This window comes from Ceratotherium simum, chromosome 17, assembly GCF_057802395.1.
Source record: "Ceratotherium simum simum isolate JZ-2026a chromosome 17, ASM5780239v1, whole genome shotgun sequence".
NCBI lineage: Eukaryota > Metazoa > Chordata > Mammalia > Perissodactyla > Rhinocerotidae > Ceratotherium > Ceratotherium simum.
Genome location: NC_141916.1, coordinates 56,065,288 through 56,087,964, shown reverse-complemented (window position 1 = coordinate 56,087,964; position 22,677 = coordinate 56,065,288). Strand labels below are relative to the sequence as shown.

The window sequence follows — 22,677 nt, the reverse complement described above, 5'->3', positions numbered from 1 at the left end:
ATGAGGTAATGTGAGAAAGTGCCAAGTTAAAGAGGTGTTATATACACATAAGTTCAAGTGTTTGCGCCCTTTGGCAAGTCACTTTATCTAGTTAGGAACTGGCCTTCTCAAGAGCAGCAGTAAACAACTGTTATCTCTTCCTGCAGTAAGATATCACTGGGTTGTCAGCTGCATACTGCAATGTACATGAGTCGCACAGAGACTAATGTGAGTCAGACAGATACTTCCTTTGAGAGAAAGATTGAGAAAACCTACTGACTCATAATTACCATTTTCTCCCTGGAGAGGAAGGAGAAGAGTCTGGCTGGATATGGGTATTCTTGGTCAGATAAATGGGTTTATGGCACCCAGGAGAAGCCTAAGCAATCCTTTATTGCAAGTCTCTTTCCCCGGACAGGAGAATCAAACTCATAATCAGATGTTAGCCTCTGGGCTCAAGGCTTCAGAGATGCCTTTCCATCTGAGCATTAAAACTCAAGATCCCAAGCCAGAGGAGAAACTGCCACGGAAGCACAAGGTGCCTCTGACAGCGCCAGGTATGCCTTTGGGGCAGTAGCAGGTGTGGTGGGGGGTGGTTATAGATGGTCAGGGTGTCAAGACTGAGCTGAGCTGGAGAAGGCTAAACTGGCAGGTGTTGGACTAGTCAATTAAGGCAACAAGCCAAAATGAAAGTAATGGTCAAGCCTTTCTTCACTTACTGTGATGGTATAAGCAAGAGGCTAAATAGGAGAAAGCCTGACTCCCCACTGGTCCATTTTCCCCCGTGGACTGGCACCAGGCCAGGTCAGACATATCAGCACCATCAGAGGGAATTGTCTCACTGCCTCAGGAGTCTGAACAAGGCTCCTGTCGTTTTATGGAGGCGGGTGGTGGAAATGGGAGGGGGAAGAGCTAGGAGTAGAAAAGTACTGCATACTGAGTGGGAGTGGGGGAGAGTGTCTTGAAGTCCTCCCCGCCCCCCTTGATAAGGTGGTCTTGGCAGAAGCACCTGAGGAAGGTGTCTGAGTGGAGGCTCCTGGGTTAGCTCCTGGCTCTCTCATACATATAGATATGTATGAGAGAATCTGAGTCCTTGACTGCAATCTTCAGAGACTTCAATGCACTGGTTATGCTCCAAGGCTGGTGTGGGGAGGGCAGCTTCTCCCGTGAGGCCTGCCAGGTAACGCCTTTGTAATTACCTATGGTCAGGCCTGAAAGATCACACATAGGTTTTTGGCCAGGAGCCCGCCTCCTCGCAAGGTTCAGAGATTCAGAACCTATTAAGGTTCAAAGGAATAAAACCCAAATCCACTATGTGCCAGCACTATCTGATGCTTGGAGCTTTTCTACTACAACTTTGAAATTAATTGTCCTTCTTCCTGAACAATCTCAGGAACTACCCACGAGGAGATCATTTCAGTTTGGAGCTAGTCTTGCCTTTACAGAGCTGATATCTCTGCTGATACCTCCCTGCTCTCTTAGGCCTTGGTTCTGTGTTCTGGGCAAAGAGTATGCCTGATTCAGCTTACACATGACTGACTTTCACATATATAGAGACACAGATCTTGTCCCCCATAAGTCTTTTTATCCTCTCGACCGTTCCTTCTCCAACTCTTCAGCAGTTTGTCAATAACATGGTGCCCCTCCCACCCACCAATCCTGGTTTCCTTCCTCTCAGCACTGTCCCATTTATCTTCATCTCAGAGTATGAATCCCACCCCACCCGCCCTCAGACCAAACACCAGACCCCTGATGTGACCTGGCCAGTGTAGAGTAGAGAAGAGCTAACACAGTGTCCTTCCTTGTCGTCTGGGAGACTCACGACTCAGCTGCTGATTTGAGTGTGAATACCTCCTGGACCTTTAAAGTTGCATTTATGTTACCTGCCTATTCATAACCTTAATAGGTTATGAATCTCTGAACCTTGTGAGGAGGTGGGCTCCTGGCCAAAAACCTGAAGACATTATAGTTTGCAAACCCTCTCAGGATAGACTGTTTGTGTAGCCCAATACCACATTAACTTGGACAGCTGCTGCCTTGACTGCTACTATTGTTGACGCTAAGTTTATTTCTGGATTTTTTACCCATGCTGCTGCAACTTATAGCTCTTTAGGGGACTAAATTCCTCCTTTCCCTTCCCTTGCGTTTTCCTCCTGATTTGTTTAAATCAGTACAACACCTTGGCGTCTATCCTTGTTACATTTCCACCTGTGGGATTCAAGATGCATGGTCCTTAGTGAGCCACCTAGTTGAGGAAAGTACTGACTGGCTCATGAACTGGAAGGGATTCCACCCTGGGCAAATCCCCATGTTGCCTCAACTTCACTGACAACTACAGTGTTTTCCATACAGAGGCCCTAAAGTTTTTTAAGAACCAGCTGTCTTCTTATGAGCAAAGTGAAATCCTGGGCTACACAGAGCTGTGGTTCCTGGGGCTCGAAGCTGAGAAGCTCCACGTGGCTCCTGAGAGATTCAGCAAGACAAGCTTTGATGATGAACACGGCTCCTATGTGAAGGTGATGGTGGAGGAGGCCATGGTAACTGCAGGGGTTTGGGGCTTGGGGACAAGAGATAGTCTGGAAAGGAAAAAAGTGTGGGGCATTTTATAGCATTTGGTGCTGATATATCTGGGACTAAGCATCCTGAAGGATTCTAGTAGGTGCCAAACCAAAAAAATACCATGCTTAAAAATGGAAAAACATGCAATTAACATACAAACTACTCTGATAACAGAATAATGATTTTCTCGAAGAGTATTTGGGGTAACAGGTTTGTATCCTGGGTGAACTCCCACAGGCTCTTCTCCTGCACAGTCCTTGACCCATTGGAAAAGGCCAGACTGTGGAATAAGATATAGTCTCCCCAACATTCCCTTTCTTGTCACTTCCATTCAAGCCCATAGTAGACCTTTTTCTATTTTATGATAAATGTCATTTCCCCCAGAGACAAAAAAAGTTTTGCCACTATAATCCCTGATGCATAGTGCTTAACTTCCTTTAGTTTTCCAAAGATGGATCCCAGCAACTCCTCCTACTCCCCTTATGAATGTGTCTCTGGTGTTCCCTGGGACAGTGCCTCTTCCCAGCCTGAAGGTGGAATCTGGGCAATGTAAGGTGTCCCTTTCACTTCAGCAAGCAATTTCTACTTCTGAGGATGTCCAGATGTGTGGTGCTTAGTCCACTGGGCTGTGGGCTGTTGGGAATTTCCTCCTCTGGACATTTCCTCATAGCTTAGTTAGGTTTAGAAGATAAGATTGGTCTTTGATGGTTCCATAGAAGAGGCAGATTTTCTTAATAGTATTTAGAGCTGTGTTTCTCAAGCTTTACTATGCACACAAATCACTGGGAGGTCTTGTTAAAAGTGCAGATCCTTATTCAGCAGGTCTGGAGTGGGGCCTGAGATTTTGCTTTTCTGAAAAGCTTCCAGGCGATGCCCATCCTGCTGGTCCTTGGACCACACTTTGAGAAGCAAGGATTTAGACTTTCTGGCACACACCCACTATCTAGAGCCCTGGTTCTCAACCTTTTTAGGTCAAGGATCCCTTTGGGAATCGGATAAAAGCTATAAATCCTCATCCCAGAAAAGGCAACCTGCGCATACACAAAATTTCAAGGGTTGGAGGGGGAGAGTTGTTAATGGGTCCTTGGTTAAGAATCTCCAATATAAATCTTACCTCCAATTCAGCCAGACATCCTCAACTCCTCCCTCCCCTTCCTCCCTCCACCCCATCCTGTCACCTGGCCCTAGAGTCCCTGGGAAATTCCCCAGGGATGTTAGCACTACCTTTGAATTAGTTCACTAGAACTCAATTTCTCAATCTCAAATCTTAGTGAGCTATGTTTTTTGGTTAGGGGAGAGGAATAGTGTCTTCTTTCTGTATGCTCGGAATCTCCATCCTTACTGCATTCCAGTGCACGCACACATATACAATGCACATGGCTAAATTCCCAAACAAGCACCATAGCTGCATTCTCACATTTATTCTGTCAGCAAATGTTAATTGAATACCTGGTTATTGAGAAACTGTCATATGCTTGGGCATCTACTAGACTCTGGAAATACAAAGGGAACTATCAAAAATGAGTAAGACCTGGTCCTTCGCCTCGAGTAACACAATGTCAAAGTTGACGTGTGAGCGATTAATTATGATACAACCAAACTGGTGGCCTGTAGGAGATATATACAAATGCTAGGGAAACACATATGTACCTTTACACCCACATGTGCGGAACCTGTCCCTTGCCCTTTCCAGATACATTCTCATGACAGACCTTTACAAGTAGAGTAATCTAATTCCACATATCAGTGAAGCTGTGCATGTTCATACTCATGGTCTTGATTCCTCCTGTATGAACAGATCCCCACCACACAATCACAAACACATCCTGAGGACTTGTGCACAGATACTTCTTCACTTCTCCCAAATTCATGAGTGTAACACTAGGACGCAAAGATTCTCAGAGCTGGAAGGCCTTTGACATCTTATCCAGAACCTTTAGTTACAGATGAGGGCACTGCAGCTCAGAGTGGGTAAGTAGTTTATCTGAAGCCACTCCAATAAAGTCTTATTAGTTGAAAATTTCCTATTGCTTTGGCTAAACACCTGCTCCCTAGTTTCTAGCGCACAGAGGGACATGGGTGATTCTGGCTCTTGGAAAATATTTCTCTTCTTAGTTGAGAAAGGTCTAAGTTCTGTACTGCTAACTCCAAGATAGAATTAAATCTGGATAAGTCAAGAGGAGAACCAGATCTGGCCAGGAAGAGGCAGAACAGAAACAAAGTCTTCTCTGATCGATGGAGGCACATCAGGGGTCAGAAATGAAACTTCTTCCAAACTAAAGCTGCTGCTCAACTGCGTTCTATAATAATGAAATATCCAAACTGGAAGGGACCTAAGGGCCACTTTGTTCAACCCTCTTACTTTATAGGTTCCCACACATGCAGAAAACTGGAGGTAGTAGCAGTTTCCCAAAGACCATCCAATGTTCTTTGCACTGCCTAACATGGATAGAGCCTGTGGGATTTTCCCTGGTACCACCTGGGTGGCCTGGGATCCAGGCAACAGCCTAACTATTGCAGTGGTAATGAGATGAAGGTGGGAGTTGCACAAGTGCCCAGTGCAGTTCAGAAAGTTCCCCCCAGGAGTCAGCCGTGAGCTGGGAATAGGTATCCAGGGGCCCCAGTGTCAGTGGAGCCCCAGAGCCTATAGCTCTGCTCCTCACTCCTGGCCTGGCTTCTGCAGGTCCTGCATGACCACATTGCCTACCGCTACGAGGTTCTGGAGATGATCGGGAAAGGGTCCTTTGGACAGGTGGCCAAGTGCTTGGATCACAAAAATAATGAGTTGGTGGCCTTGAAAATCATCAGGAACAAGAAGAGGTGTGGCTTGGCAGATGGCATAGACTTTAGACGAGGGACCGCACAACTCTGGCCCCTTCATAATGCCTACCCTTTCTGACTCTGCTTCTTCCTCTGATCTTCCTCTTCTTTTTCATCTTTCTCTCTCTATCTGTCTGATTCAATGATGGAGCAAAGAGGAGGCACGACTATGGAATGTTTAGTGCTTTCTGCCACCCTAGACAATCTTGGGGTCATGGGGAGGGGCTGAGGAAATGGGCTAACTGCTGCAGCATGACGTGACACCCATGTCTTCTGTCCTCATTCCCATCTTCCCTGCCACTCGCCAATCACTTCAGATTTCACCACCAGGCCCTGGTGGAGCTGAAGATCCTGGAAGCTCTCAGAAGGAAGGACAAAGACAACTCCTACAATGTGGTACACATGAAGGACTTTTTCTACTTCCGCAATCACCTCTGCATCACCTTTGAACTCCTGGGGTCAGCTCCTTTCTCTTTTTAATTCATTTTCTTTGAAAAAGTTGCTTAAGTGACAGAAGAGCAACTTTGAGGTCAGAACACTAGATTTTTCTGGATGTGAACCTTTAATGACTAGAATGGACACGCAGCCACCCAATTATCTAGAAAACCCAGGAATGAGGAGGCTGGGACCAAAAGCTGCCCATCTTACCCCTGTGTCAGTCATGCCTGTCCCCTGCCAGCATACAGGATATGCTGCTCAGGTGCTGGGTGCTGAACTGGGTGACATAACCAAAACAAGGCCTCTGCCCTCAAAAGCTAAACTGAAATATATTGAAAATCCGTTTCCTTTGCTACCATGTCCCACTCACTGGCTTTACAACCGTATCGTGCAGAGGTTGGAACCCAAGGGAGCAGGCAACTGGCTGCTCAGAGTGGAGAAAGGGCTTTGATTTTGAGCAAATAAGGGTGGGAGCAGATATTTTTGCTAAGAGAGCGGTACCTGACTGAAATAGATGGGCATCAGCTGGTTGAATATTGGGGCTGAAAGGGCGTGCTAATTGAAAAGGCATGCTAATTTGATGCAATTAAATAAAATTTTCTCTCTGAGAAGACCATCTGATGCAATTTAAATAAAACCAGAAACCCAGAATGCATTTAGCAAAGGAGAATAATCAGGGGTGAGCTCTCAGGAGCCCATTGTTATTGGCTTCACTGAGCTGGTAGCATGGTGCTCCCATGACACCATTGCTGACGGTGAAATTCTAGGAACTGGCTAAATTTGAATCACAAAGAAAGCTGACACTCTCCTCACCATCTCTGATGATTACAAAATGTGGTCCATTTTCCAATATGCAGAGGTGAATTATCTTTCTTGCAGCAAAACGGACAACTCAGACTGCCTTTCTTGGCCATTAATCATTGTGCACAGTTAGGATGTCATTGTATTAAAAGAGTTTTGGGAGGTCAGGAGAGGCAGATGTGGGGAGAGAGATCCAAAAGCAGAGAGGCTGAGGAGTTGCCCAGGGTCACACGGCTAGTCAGGATGAGGCCAGAGGCGTGTCTCACAACTCCACTGTATCCCTCAAGAGTGAATGGCTTCCTGAGTACTGCCAGAGCTAGATAAAGCTCAGAAATGGAAGACTAGGAGGAACGGGGAAGAGATTGATGCACAGTTGTTCCTGGATCGTGCCCTTCCCTCCTCTCCCCATTTCACAGTTTGCACAGAAGTCACCAACTGGCAGCCCATGGATAAGTTTTCTTGTTTAAAATGCTTTAGGTTACTTTCCAACGTCTAAGTCAGCAGACTTCATATCATATAGCTGGCTTTTATATATTGCAGGCTTTTAGGATGCTCTGGCAAGAGCAAGCCCCCATCCCTGCAGGTGACAGACGGGACCAAGTGGCCAGGCTCACTTTAGATAGGGTAGGGCTTCTCCACTTTGCCTCAGCCCCGTCTGTCCACTCTCTTGCTCCCTTACCTATCAGGACCCTGACGGCTGTAGACAGCGTCATTAGGCCTGGGCGGGAGTGGCTGCGTGGTGGAGTGACCAGTGAACTTCCTGGATTACCCTCTAGGGCCTGAACAACTATGAATATTTCAGAAGTTTGCTCTAACCTCTTAACGCCCACATAACAAACAAAGTGATTAAATGACCTTGTCGCATAAGAAACGAGGGGACATCCGAGAGGCCAGCACAGATGAGCTTCACCCTGGATCCACCATGAATATCAGTGGGAAGGTTGAGTTTATAGGACACGGAAGCCCTACCTCCTGATCTGACGCTTGCCCACTTCTACCACAGGGAACCCAGGTGGTATGGGATTGTTTGCAGGTTCAAACTCAGAATTATACTTTTTATAGTGATACGCATCACTTTCTCTCTCTCTTTCCCAGAATCAACTTGTACGAGTTGATGAAGAATAACAGCTTTCAAGGTTTCAGCCTGTCAGTAGTTCGGCGCTTCACCCTCTCTGTTTTGAAGTGTTTGCAAATGCTTTATGTAGAGAAAATCATTCATTGTGACCTCAAGCCAGTAAGTACAACCTCTGTCCCGCCAGGGGAGCTGGTTCCCACCTGCAGAAACTGTTTGCCCCATTCCATTCCCCAGTGGTAACTGGGCAGCCGTCATGGCCGGGGATCCAGGGTGGAAGCCAAGCAGTCATGTTTGTAGGTTGTGTAAACCAAGTGAGGTGCGTGAAGACTAAGGCATGGCTACTGGGGCAATGAACAGCCATGTGGTGTCTTTGAGGCAGAAAGAAATAGGAAAGTCTTGAGGGCTTTCCTATGGAAGGCTTAGGGGTGAGTGGTTAGTGTCTTGAGCATTAAGATGTGTAGTGAGAAGTCCTGGGCATCTAGGTTTACCTTTTTTGCCCTTTCTCAGTGGGAAAATCAACAGTAAACGTAGCCTATAGTTCAACCCTGGGACCCGAAATTCTCCCCTGTCTGCTCTGCAGAGACATGTCCCATGCAGGGGCATGACTCACTACTGTGCTAAATCCTCATTATATCTACTGTACTCTGAGTTGGTCCTAGGGCACGGCAAATCCCTGACCACTTCCTCTACTCCAAATGGATGTGCGCTTCCTACCTATCCGGCTAGTATGCTGTATGTAGCTCTAATATTGCACTGATTGCTTTGTGTAGGAATTGTTTCTTTATCTGCACTGGACTGCAAGGTCCCTCGAGGTCAGGAACCATGTCTTCTCACCATTTTGTTCCCAGGACCTAACATGGTACCTGGCAGTAGTAATGTGAGGCAATAAGTAAATGCTTGTTAGATGAGTTAATGATTGCAAATGTGAGGAATACAGGGAGGTAGCTAGGGAAAAAGTGTAAGTGTGTGAAGATATGGAGTCAGGAGCTGGTTCCAAAAACAACCCTCGCAGATACGTAAATATTCCTTAACTTTTTCCTCATTGCCTTCTCCTCACTCCCAAAAATGATTAAAAAAATTTTTTTTAAAAACACGCAACTCATTGGGTAAATTTGGGATATATTTGCAATTAAAGATTATCAAGATAAAGATGTTCTCTCAGGCCGGCTCCGTGGCTTAGCAATTAAGTGCGTGCTCTGCTACTGGCGGCCCGGGTTCAGATCCCAGGCGCGCACTGACGCACCGCTTCTCCGGCCATGCTGAGGCCGCGTCCCACACACAGCAACTAGAAGGATGTGCAACTATGACACACAACTATCTACTGGGGCTTTGGGGAAAAAAAAAGGAGGAGGATTGGCAATAGATGTTAGCTCAGAGCCAGTCTTCCTCAGCAAAAAGAGGAGGATTAGCACAGATGTTAGCTCAGGGCTGTTCTTCCTCACACAAAAAAAACAAAAAACAAACGATGTTCTCTCAGGGCTGACTGGTAGAGCTTCACAAGGATGGTGGTACATTGATTTAGTCTCCACAATCAAGTTCCTAATCCTTAGTTTTGCATCCACAAAGGGTCACAACACCATGGTCTTTGGGCTTAGGGAACTGACTCTCACCAAGGAAATCCATAAGACACTTGGTAGCCAAAATATCAGGTAATGGATTTCCTTGAAAAATAGATCAAGTAGACTGGAATATACACACAACCAGGAGAGTGTTTGGTGAGTGTGGATTCAAGAATCAGGGAGTTATTCTTATGGACTTTAAAGGTTAGTATCCCTGAGCTGTGATGGTCTAATGCATCCATCCCCTCTGTAGAGCTATTTCTGCCAATAAGATGGGAAGGCCAGCCCCATCGAGTTAAGGAGCCTTTTCACTGGGCCCGAGACACACTAGAAAGTCTTGCTCTTTTAAGAATTTTGCTGATCACACTCTTTCAGTTAACACAAATATTCTTTAGAAAAGGTAGTATGGACTAAATTTGTACTTTGTTAGTTTGTGGTGCCAGAAGTTTTAGATCAGGCCTGCTATGCGGTATCTAGAATGTTCAGGGACTCAGTAAGCAATCAATTCATCTGATATCGATGTCCTTGAAAACATGATTAGGACTTTAATCTTCCAGCCCTAGGCAGTATACTCTCATGCTCTGAGAGGAGAGTTCAGGAGGTCTGCTTTCTTATCCGTGGCTCTACTGGAACACCTGGTTTCACATTTTCCCTAGAGTCAGCATAAGAATCACAAACTTCCGGCCGGCCCGGTGGCCGCAAGCGGTTAAGTGTGCGCGCTCCGCTGCGGCGGCCCTGGGTTCGCCGGTACGGATCCTGGGCGCGCACCAACACACTGCTTATCGAGCCATGCTGTGGTGGCGTCCCATATGAGGTAGAGGAGGACGGGCACAGATGTTAGCTCAGGGCCAGTCTTCCTCAGCAAAAAGAGGAGGATTGGTATCAGATGTTAGCTCAGGGCTGATCTTCCTCACACACAAAAAAAAGAATCACAAACTTCAATCAAATCATTGCCTCTTTTTCTTTTTTTGGTCCTCTACAATCATAGCAATATGTTGGTGGGGCATTTAATGGAAACATCAAATTCAGTCAATGATTTTTCTAAGGCCTTATTCAAGCAAGGCATAGAACCAGGTGCCAAGGAAGATAAAAAGGAACCCACAGTCTTCAGGAGTTACACAGTCTATATGGGGAAGGAGACAAAATATGCGAAAGAAATACTGCAAAGCAGCAAATATTGGGTCCAAACAAGAGGTACAGACCGCAAGTCGAACAGGAAGTCAGAGGAGGGGGAGAACAATGGGCTTTGGAGAAGATGTGGAGGGAGTCCACTTGGAGGTGGTCACATTTTGAACTGGGTCCTGGAGGATGGCAGGCATTTAGGTAAATAGAGAGCCTAGGGCAAGATTATTAAAACTTGACATGTGTCTTTCTTCTCTCTAGGAGAATATAGTGTTATACCAAAAGGGCCAAGTCTCTGTTAAAGTGATTGACTTTGGATCAAGCTGTTATGAAGACCAGAAAGGTAGGCCCCATTCCAATCCCTTTGTCTGAATTTTCCTGCTGCGATTTCTTTCCCTTAGTGAAACAAATGCCTCACACGTGAGGTCACCTGGGTTCTTGTCTGGGCTCAGCAACAACAAGGGCTATGGATTTGAACAAGTATGATTTTGAATAAAGTTCTTCACTTCTCTGAGCCTAAGTTTCCTCATCTATAAAATGAGAAAGTTGGACTCAAATTCCATAAGTGTTCTTTGCAGCTCTCATATTCTGTGGATTTGGAATTACCCAAGAGAACTGGGCCCCAAAACTAACTAGATGTGCATCAGAATCACTTGAGGCCTCTGAAGTTATAGCTTCCAGGGCCTCTCCTCAGATGTACCAAATCTGAATTTCTGGGGGAGTACTCGGGAGTCTGCACATTAAAAAACATGGCCATTCTAAACTTTGGAATTCACTGCCCTAGGTTCTCTAAGCTTTATACTTTTTCAAGCTAGAATCCAGAAAGCAGCCCTGGAGTACATTTGCACAACCTTCACTGAGCTTGACTTACAGTCTCTCCTTTTGGCTCTTATCATTTGGTGTCAAGAACATGTACCATTCAACAAACATTTATTGGGTATCTGCTGTGTGTCAGTCACTGTCCTGGGTTTCAGGAACAAAAAATGAACGTTTTTTTGTCCTTAGATTGCTTACAGTCCAATGGAAGAGACAGAAAAATAAAAAGATACCATGGTAGGTGCAATGATTAGAGATATATCTGCACAGACTGTGCTAAGGGAGCATCCTTCATGGTGGCAAGGCATGTCAGAGGAAGCTTCCTAAGGCTGAAGAAAAGAATACTACATGGATGTTTCCAAGTTTTCTGCAGCACCACTTTTGAATACATATGTTCTTTATCTTTTATGCCTAGATCCCATAAGACATTCCAGCTAGGAAACAATATGGCTCCCACAAAGAACACATATGCTTACTCTTCTCAGATATAAAAGTTGTGTAATCTGTAAGCTATTAGTTATCATTTTTATTGGCTGCCAGGATGCTCAGAACTGAATTTGTAACTATCTTATCCTTGTTTCTGATAGTCATTTTCTCATTTATATATTTTCTGACTTCCGCTGATCTTTAGTTTAACTGTGAGACAATATAGAGTTTGGATACTAGACTCAAACTGCCTGGGTTCAAATCTCAGCTCTGCCCCTTATCGCTGAGTGACCTTGACAATTTATTTAATCTCTGTATGCCTCAGTTTCCTCTTTTTAAGATGGGGACAATCATAATAACTGCTTCATAGGGTTGTTGTAAGGATTGAAAGAGGTCATCTGTAAAAAGCACTTGGAACAGTGCCTAGCACATGTTAAGCATTACGTAAGTATTGGTTAAATCCATTTTTAAAATTGCCCTATGTATATGTACTTCGATTGCAAAGTGCCTCAAATCCATTTTGGAAGCAGGCAGGGAATAAAAGTCATTTTTATTAACTCTATTTTGTTTTAAGTCACAAAATTGTTACATCCTTATTGTAACCATTTCAAACAACGGAGAAGTGATTACAGAATCCCTGCCCCACCTCCATAGAGGGAAACACCAACAACAGCATGTGGAAATAGCTATAATGTCCCATTTCTCCCACCTTAGTCTCCTCATCTGTAGAATCTAGGCTCCGTACAATACTATCTTCTACACATCCTCGTCTGCTGAGATTTCGTTGAGCTTTTCTTTCTGTACTATATACAATGCACATAAGATATTAAATATACCTTTTTAAATTATGCATTTTGTGTGCTGCTTTTCCAATTTTGATACTCCTTCTCCCTTGCCAAATTGCAATATTTTCAGAAAATGTCTCCCCCAAATTAATCTGACAGTTTGAAAACTTAACTTTATATTAGTCTTATGGTTTTTTTTTTTTAAGCTTAGCTGACTTAAATTTGTTTCCCTAGAACAATACCTACTTTAGAGTATAAAGTGAGGATAATAACACCTTCATGATAATCGGGTTGCTGTGAGGATTTGATGAGATTAGATATGTAATGTGATTCATAAGCACTGGTCAGTTGTACTTCCTGCAAAGCCCGTAGAGTGAGGAGGTGTGGAGGACTCTTAATTATCATCCACCCTCACCTGAGAAGGTGTCGTGGAGCAGGGTGCTCTGGAGGGGAGAAGGTTTTCCTACATGAGGTTTCTCTTTCTTTCCCCGCAGTATACACCTACATCCAAAGCCGGTTCTACCGATCTCCGGAGGTGATTCTGGGCCATCCCTACAACATGGCCATTGATATGTGGAGCCTGGGCTGCATCATGGTGGAGTTGTACACGGGCTACCCTCTGTTCCCCGGGGAGGATGAAGTGGAGCAGCTGGCCTGCATCATGGAGGTGAGGGGAGGGCCCGGCCGTGCTCAGCTGAGGTGCTGCAGGAGAGCAAGCTTGCACTCTCAAACGGTGGGCTGCGTCAAACTCACTGTAGGGCAGTGGCCTGCACATTTTTTTTTGGTGGGATATTCCCTAAAAGTATTTTTGAAATTATGTACCCTCTTGTACACTTTTGAGTTGACATCTAAAATTTTTATCATAAATTTAAATAGCTGCAAAGAATGTAATTTCCAGCATAATGTAAATAGTGCCATCTTAAAAATAAAACTGTTATACCAGAATTTCAAATATATTCAAAAGAATCTAAAAACCAGAGTGACATGACACTCATCGAAAGCTATGTATTATTTGGTCATTAGTCACTATCTTAACTTTCTGGGAAGAAGATCACTATCTCCCAACAACAAGGCTTTACCAAGACTCATCGTATCATTACTTATTATGCCTCTTATTATTTTACTTAAAGGCATCTTGTTATGGAGCTAAATTAGACAAAATGGGAGAAAATAACCCGCCCCCCGAAATTGGAAATTTCACATTTTAGGATTTTCCCAGTGAACAAAGATATTATGACTGTGAACAAAGATCAATCTATATTGTCTGTCTATCTATCTATCTATCTATCTAATCTATCTATCTATCTATCTATCTATCTATCTATCTATCTATCTATCTCTCTCTCTGTCTATCTAATCTATCTATACCAAATGTCTGTTTTTTTTTGTTGTCTCAAAGTTATGGATGGTCATAGAGACACATACAACCTTGAGAATTACTAAATATAGATAATTTCATTTCATGGTTGAAACTAATAATAAAGTGTTAAAATAATTTAGGTAATAATAGCTATAAGTGGTAGCTATGATGGAATGAACACTGGCCTGGGAATCAGTAAACCTGGAGTCTAGTCCTGGCTCTTTCTCTTTGGCATGTCACTTCCCTGCTCTTGACCTCTGTAAAATGAGGGGATCAGAGTATATGGCTTCTAAGGTTGATGAGGGATGATTTAATGGAGGCTTCCTGAACTATTCCTGCTTCCAGTACCAAGGAGAATGGGGAGTATGGGATCTGAGTTTCAATTCCTACTGTCCCAGAACTGATTCAGCTTCCTCCTGATCTCAGTGTCAGTGGGGCTGAGGAGCAGGAGGGTCCTGTGGAGTAGGAGGGCCAGATTGTACATGGATATGGCTGGGAACCCAGCTGCACAGATAGGTGACCCAGGGCTGAGGGTGACGCCTGTAATTTCTCTATCTCTGTGCACCCCTCTAGGTTGTAGTGGGTAAAGGTAAACAAGTGCTACACTTTTCTTTTCAAGAAGGTGTTTTATCATATAGTGGTCTGATGATATCCGTCTGGTGATTTCCATCTGCTTTTCCTTTCGTCCCTTCCCAATGTTCCAAACTGGGATACGTCATTCCTTAGTTCAGAAGTGGTCAGTATGTACACTGGTTTACTCACTTGGACAGTGAGATCTGGCTGCCATCAGGGGTGGCCTACCTCTAGTGGGTGCTGATGCCTGTATAGAATAACATAGCCAGTGTTGATGCTCAGGATGCTGAAACAGCCCTGGACTAGGAGTCACAAGACCCAGGCTCTAGGCCTGCTCTGCCACTGACTTGACATTGTCACTTAATATCCCTGGATCCTTATCTATAGCAGGCAAAGTTTGGCCAAAGTTTCACCCAGCTGTAACAATCTTTGAATATGTGACTTCATCAGTGAACCAACTGCACTGTACTTGTTGAAGGTCCTGGGCCTGCCGCCAGCCCGCTTCATTCAGACAGCCTCCAGGAGACAGACGTTCTTTGGTAAGTTGTCCCCAGGTCTAACTCCTTTTTTCCCATTGTGGCTGATGAGGTGTCACAAGCCTGGAAGACATCTCCCATGCCCTAAACCGCATTGTGCTCTTCCCCTGGCCCCATCCCAAAGGGCAAGATGTGATTAGGAGTTTCCTTCAGAAAAGTACAAAGATGCTGAGAAGTGGTACCAGATGGCATGATGGAGACAGGGTGGGGGAGTTGCATTGAGAGTGAGGTCTTGGCAGTGAAAATGTGCAGGAACATGAGAATGACCAGGTTCTTGCCCAGATCTATCAGCAGATCTTGAAACCTTAAAAGATTATAACAATACCATCTCCTGTAAGTTCTCGCTGCCTCCCCAAGCAGCTTGCCCCCTCACACAATGCACTTTGTAGGGAAATCAAAGAGCAGAAGCTTCTTTTCAAGAATAGGGGAAAATTCCATTGCTACATTCTATCATTAATGGAACATTATTGTTTCCTGCTCAAATTTTCTTAATCCTCCAGACCCTTACTATCCCAGGTTCATTGCAGCTTTGGTATAAAATGGGTAAGCAAGGGCTGTCAGAACAGTTTTGCTGTGGATATGTTGTAGCTTGCCAATTATGTGTAGGATATCTGCCAAATTGCTGGGATTAAGCCTCATCCACGGCCCCGTGCTGCCCCCTCATCACAGTTCCCAGGCTCTGGATTTTATGATCTTCTGCCTTTCTGTTCAAGTGGTGCTATGCAAGGTGGGCAGGCGGACCAACAAGATCCAACTGAGGCAGGGTGTCCAGGGCACTACGTACTAAAAAGATGGAGGCCACGCCAGATCTAAAATCCCTTTGAAGAACCATAAGAAGCTAAGAGATTCTCATGTAGAAAAAACCACAGTGGCCCAAAGGTCAGCCAAGTGGAGGAAAGCCAGACATAAGGGAAAGCAGACTCCACAGATAGGAGCTCCATGCCGTCTGGAACGACATTTCTGACTAGCCATTGTCGTCAGGTTAGTTCATAGGCTCATACTCAGCCTTCTCATACTATAGAATCCTAATCATTCCTAGTCCTCTCACCTCTTATTTTCACCCAGGAGTGACCTCAAAATGGGTAGGCAAATCACATAATTTTTCTCCACAACTTGTCGCATCAATTGGAGCATCAAAAACACCCTCATGGGGGATCCTCCTGGACAAAAGGGTTTCAGTCATGTTGATGGTCAGTCGATATGTGCTGGTTCAGCCATGTGGGGGTTAAAATGTAGTCTACTCCTCTCCCATTGGTAAAATGCCACAGCCCTGAGCTCCTGCCACAGCCACAGGCTCCCCGGCCCCTCTCCCAGGGCTCCTTGGACTCCCCATGATTCAGAAAACTAAAGGTTTAAGGCCTGGCTAGCAGAGGTCCTCCATGATCCTACTTCAGTGTCAAGGCTGTTGTCCATTCTGATTGGTCAGTCCCATACCATTCCAATAGTTAAATCTTTTAAATGTCACCTTATAGCCCTGACCAGAGCTTTGAAGACCTTGCCTCTGAGCAGGCCAGTGTCCTGGTTGCCTCAGAACAGCGCCCACACACTAACCCTTCTTCCCAAGCAGTCTGATGGCAGGCAGAGGATCTGGCTGACCTGCTGGTATAACTTATACGTGGGGCAATGGAACTGGCTTTTTGACCCCAAATATACTTTTCCTACCTACCACTTATATAATTCAGCTTTTTGGACTTCAAAGGATTTGGGGAAAGAAAAGTATAGATATTGGTGTTGCCTCCTGCTAGACAAAGATATTGTGGGAAGAGTTACATCTTAAGCCTATAACACTGAACTCAAGAGATAGTGTGTGGGTGGGGACTAAAAGGAAGGAAATATAGAGCATCTTGGTGAGAGAGTACCAAAGACGTACACATATCCGTTTCATGGAGAACCTGATTTTTACCATCAGCACTAGGCTTTAGATTGGTGATGTGGTTTTAGTAGCAACATCCACATGTCTTCACTTCTGCATAAGGAAGAATTTTATTGGGAGCTGCATCTCTTCAGTGTTTCCCAAACTTTATCTGATTATAAGAATAATTTGGGTACTTGGCAAAAATGTTAATTCCCATGATCCCCCACTATAATCTATGATATAGTAGGTTTGTGGTGAGACTCAGGATTCTACGTTTTTTATAAAATCTCTTTGTGATTCTTATCATAAGGTGAGTTTGGGAAATACTGCGTCCACTTCAGGTCTTGGTTCTCCCTTCCCCAGGTTTGGGCTGCCAACAGCTCCTCAAACCCCAGCCACTCCTAGTTAATACCCCTAATTGGCAGCAAAGTGATGTTGCTTCAAGGGTTGTAAGATACTTAGGTGCTCCAGGCAGCAAGAAGGAGATGGAGAGAATAATTAGATACCGGGGAGGGCCAGAGAGGTGAGAAAAACTTGTATAAGAAAAACAATTACATAATGATGACTTTAGGAGCTATGTTATTTATAAGCCTGTGAGCCTGATTCTTCTTTGGTCATTTGTTAAAAGAGAACTAGGATAAGGTCAGAACACTGCTGCCACAGTCCAAAAGGAAATGAGGATTGGTATGAGTTCACAGTAACCTATGCAATACCTCAACCCATTTTTATCCATATAAATATATAGATACCCACATCTGTATATACACACATGCACATATACACATTCATGCTCTTTTCCAGGAATTCAGTAAGAACAGATGTTCTTTGGGAGGCCCTGCAAATTGTATTGATTACAAAAGTAATAGAGGCACTTCATTATGCACCTTCCAGAATGTCCATTACATGAACCCCACTGAGTTTTTATGAGAATTCAGTTTAATATTTAAACTGTGTGTGTGTGTGTGTGTGTGTGTGTGTGTGTATACGCATCCAGCCATTTGCATGCAGATTCACAAGGTGTAAGCGTAAGTGGTCAACTCTCCTGAATATGCACACCAGGATCTAGATGTCCAAATGAGTGGGCTCATCTTCAAAGAGTTGCTCGAAGCATTCTTGGGAAACCTTTGGAGCTGTCTTCAGGGCTTCTTTTCAGGCAGGACAAATCGTACTTTTGGTGAGGGCTTTAATCAGTGGAAACGGCTGAAGAAAGTCATTTTCAAGCTGTGTCTTAATCAACCAACCAAGTTTGATCATTCCAATTATGGACAAAATTTTGATGTGACTATGAAGAAGTAATGAGATTAATTTGCTTGTGTGGCTTGTAAATGAGCTCTAAAAGCAAATCATTCTCCTAAAATGACTTTCTTGTTATATCCCCTGGGTGTCCCAAATTCTTACTTTATTGGAGTGGTGGGGAAGGAGCAAGGGCATAGGTAATCCAAGAATAGACACTATCCTTTCTGTTCAGAGCTGAATGTTTTTGTCACTTCAGATTTATTATGATTAATTATTATTATTATCATTATTATTTTACTTTAGTTAATGTTAAACCGTTTAAACCATTTGATTGATTTAGGGAGGAGGGGGTGGGAAGGAAGCTAAGAACATACTAAATTAGGGAAAATTGTTTGTAACTTTTTTACAGCATTGTAAACAAAATTTTTACAAAATTGTTTGTAAAAGTTAATTGCATCCATTGGATAATCTTCATGTGGTTATTTCAACTGATTGAGACTGCGGGTGTGTTCATGTGTATGGCGGGGGGCAGTGTAGACAGAGAGGGAGAGAGCTGCAAAGACCACTCCAAGAAGCAGCATGGTTGAGTGGGCAGCTGTGATGTGACCATGGATATTTCCACCTGGAACTAAACACAGAATGTTGTATCTCTAAAGATTCCAAAGGTTTTCCTAAAAATATAACCAACAACAGGGGGAAAAAAAGATACCCAGATTCCAAGGATCTCACGATGGTGCTGAAAACCTACGACACCAGCTTCCTGGACTTTCTCAGAAGGTGTTTGATGTGAGTTTGTCGGGGTTTGTCTTTGCCTCTGGGTTTCCTCTTAAATACTGTACTTTCCCACATATGTGCTGGTGAAAGTCTGGGGCTGGGAAACAGTTATAAAAACAGTAATAAATACTGACCATCGAGCTTTCGAGTGTACAAAATGCCTTCCCATCCCTTGCCTCATCAGACCACCTGTATGACTGGCAGGGCAGACGATTTGCTCCATTTTGAGATATGGAGGCTGAGGCTCGAAGAGATTAAGTGACTCGCCCTGGGTTACAGTGTGTGGGTAGAGCTTGCCTTCTTCTTGGCCTCAAATTGCCTGGCAGCGAGCTTGTAGCAAGTCCTAAATGTCTTCTGCTTCCATAAATTGAAGCCAATCTCTTTGATGTGCCTGTTCTAACTGTTTGCATACACATCCGGTGTAAGCTGGTTTCAGGGCCCTGGCCCACTCCCCTAGGATTTAGAGCCTAAATCCTCTTATATTAGGGAGTTATGGAAAAGGTGAGCTATAAACCGTTTATGATGTACAACTTTTTAGAATCTATGTGCATATTTTGACTCGTAGAAATTAGGTTCTGTACTTCACTCGAGTCATAGTAAAAATATAACAGCACTAAAAGCTCCCAGAACACTGCCTAGTTTAGAAGGTGTTTAGAAAATGTTAGCTATTGTCATTATTTTTAAAGAGGTTTTGTAAGTGGCAAATAGATTAACCGTGTGATATTTGGCAAGTCATTGTCTCTCTCTGAGCCGTAGTTTCCTTTTCTATAAAATGGGGTATTCCTAAGGTCCCTTCCAGCTGTATTAGTCCAATAAAATTGTTTCATATTTTTAGAAGACCATATCTTTATATTCTCTCATTCTTCCAGTTGAATGGAGTAGCTTGAGCAAAATACTCTTCTGGCGTTTGTGCACTCTGAAATTTAGGTACTAGCTCAGAGGATAAACCATCAGGTACTGCTGAAAGTTTTCCCAGCTAGGGGGTCATGCTACTCATCTGAAAATGGAAATAGAGGATCCTGTACCCCATCATTACTCACTAATGGGTATGGAATGAATGTGCATTAACAAATGACAGAAACTCACTACTGAGAAGAGGTGAGTTATTCAGAAACCCCAACCATCCAGAACACAGCTCAGAACCAAGAAAAAATTTGTATTTTCTTTTTTAGTGCAAAGGGCTGGTTGCTTACAATTTGCAAGAGGCAGTCAAGCTAATGGGGCCTGTTACCTTATCACTCCATATTTTGCTAATTAGCAGATCTTTGGAATGAGAGACAAAAAGTTTTGAGTTAAATTTAATAGGGGTAAATGTCAAGCCTTGTGTCTAGGTTTTATAGACCAACTCTAGAAGTTCAGGAGAGGGGAGATGTAGTTTAACAGCAGTTCATTTGACAAAGAACTGGGAGCTTGAGGCCCGGCCCCGTGGCTTAGCGGTTAACTGCGCGCGCTCCGCTGCTGGCGGCCCGGGTTCGGATCCCGGGCGCGCACCGACGCACCGCTTCTCCGGCCATGCTGAGGCCGCGTCCCGCATGCAGCAACTAGAAGGATGTGCAGCTATGACATACAACTATCTACTGGGGCTTTGGGGAAAAATAAATAAATAAATAAAATCTTTAAAAAAAAAAAAAAAAAAGAACTGGGAGCTTGAGTTTATGACCTTGATGAGTCTAGAATATCAATGCCATCTACCTGCATTTAGAAGCTATTCCCAGCATGGACACCAGGTAGACAACAGCTGAAATTTCCTATCTTGGAAGGTGGCAACCATATGATATGATCAATAGTTAGTAGGGATGTGAATGTTTTCAGATAGTTGAAGGATTATGACATAAAAGATGGATTAGTTGTCTCATTCCGTATAATGGTAATGGGCAGAATTAGGACCTGGGTCAAAGTTACTTGGTAAGATTTCCTAGGAAGTGGATTTTGGCTCAATGCAAATGAAGAACTTTTAAATAATTGGAGTTTTTCAAAATTGGAATAGGTAGTTCTGTGAGTTAATGCCTTGTTACTCAATTACTCAAGAATGGCAGAATGATTCCTTGTTGGGGGTTCTATCAAATGTATTTTGTTACTGTGTTAGAAGTTTGGCTGGATTATATCTAAGTCCCCTTATAATCTTAATATTCTAGCATTCTATAATGTTCTTTGTGATATATTTGGAGGTCCAAACTCGGTAGTTTGGGAATTGAAATTAAACATCTCTTTGTTTTGATGTTCTTAGTTCACTGAACCCTAAATCCCATTGGTTCAGATTTTCTATAAAATTCTTGTAAGAGAATGTCTAGGACCTCTGGAAGACTTGGGCTCTAAGATATTCCTTGGCTTGTCATACAAATTTTCTAAAAAGATTATTTCCAAAAGGTGCTTCCAGGTACTTTTAAAGTATATTTCTTAATTTCTGTTCTATGATATCTTTGAGTTGTAACATGGCTTAAATGGGTTCTTTAAAAATGAACCATTTTTATTATGCCTTACTAAGGTTCTTTATCGGGGTCTTTGAAAATGTTTTATTATTAAAAAGAGAAGTAAAATAATAACCTATATGGGGCTTTGTTGATATTTAGATGGGAACCTTCTCTTCGCATGACCCCTGACCAGGCCCTCAAGCATGCTTGGATTCACGAGCCACGGAACCTCAAACCACGATCCAGGCCCCAGACCCTGAGGAAACCTGGTCTCTGTTTCCCCTCTGAGGCCAGGAAGGACAAGGTTCAAGGGCATCATCACTTGGACAAAAAAGGTGCAGCCCCTCCAACAACTTGTCCTATTTCCATAGTCCAGGGGGTCAGATATCTCTAGAGCATTATATGTCAGTTTCTCTGAACTCAGCCTTGGATAATTCTTCTGGCTATATCACTGCTAGCCTTCCATTTCTTTCTTTTGGAATTTTCCTCTTTCAGGAAACTTGGTTCTAGCTGGATTCATCTCTTTTTTGCCCCCATATCACTGGGATTTTTCATTTTTCTCTTATTTTCAATTCCCTCTCTCCTCCTTTCCTTTTCCTTCACTGTGTCCTCCACTGCATGCCCTTTTGAATTTTTATCAGACAGATTATGGCATTATGAAAATATCTTTTATATGCAATGTAGCCTAGTGGTTATGTACATGGTCACTGGAGTCAGATTGCCTGGGATTAAATTCTGGCTCTAACATTTACCAGGTGTGGGCCCTCGGGCAATTTGGTTAACCTCTCTGTGTCTCGGTTTCTCCATTTATGAGAATGAGAATAACGTCTATTCTCTGTGGTTGCTGAAAGGATCAAATGAATTAGTAAATGTAAAGTTCTTAGAATAATACTTGGCACATAGAATGTGCTTTACAAATGAATTGTTTTTATATCATTACAACCAGGATTTCCTCAAAGTGATTTACAGCCTAATGGACAGTTAGAATATAATTCACATTTGAACACTTGTTCCTTCTGTCCCCTCTTCTTTGACAGATGTGATCATCAAAGAAGAGACTATGGACAAAATAAAAGATGTCACCACTAAGCAGATTCAGAATTCAGGTGATCAGCAGGGCTCTCTCCAGCATGCAGCTGAAGTTGTCCAGCTGCCTCATCTAGCAGAAGCTTCAAGAAAGCCAGAGGCAGTTGTTAGGCCAGAGTTGTCCAAGACCTCCACTGGGAAACAAAGCAAAAACTCCTCCCCCAAGAACACGAACATTTTACCACCTCTTGTATGACTTTTGCTGAGGGTGTGTCCTATTCCTTTCCACCAATGATTTGTATTAGAGACAGCACTTATATTGTACAATACTTCAGATTGTTGTTTTTTAATGTATAAAGGTTTGTTAAAAAAACAAAAACAAACAACTCTATTCACATGGCCAGTTGGCATGATTCCTCTTATGAGGGATGGGGAAGGATGTCCTTGCACCTACACTTCCTCCTTGTGCCCCTAACCAGATAAAACAATGGGTGTGTGTATGTGCGTGTGTGGGTGTTAAATACTC

At 43.5% G+C, this 22,677-nt stretch overlaps 1 protein-coding gene across 1 annotated transcript; it reads left to right on the top strand.

Moving 5' to 3' along the window:
* The first annotated feature begins 397 nt into the window (after positions 1 to 397).
* Positions 398 to 22,506, top strand: DYRK4 (dual specificity tyrosine phosphorylation regulated kinase 4). The gene is made up of 11 exons (XM_014794031.2): positions 398 to 536; positions 2,332 to 2,495; positions 5,222 to 5,358; positions 5,676 to 5,816; positions 7,693 to 7,831; positions 10,615 to 10,696; positions 12,875 to 13,047; positions 14,792 to 14,852; positions 18,597 to 18,726; positions 21,285 to 21,460; positions 22,163 to 22,506. The coding sequence occupies exons 1-11, from the start codon at positions 419 to 421 to the stop codon at positions 22,405 to 22,407; spliced, it is 1,566 nt and encodes a 521-aa protein (XP_014649517.2). The 5' UTR covers positions 398 to 418; the 3' UTR covers positions 22,408 to 22,506.
* Positions 22,507 to 22,677: the final 171 nt, after the last annotated feature.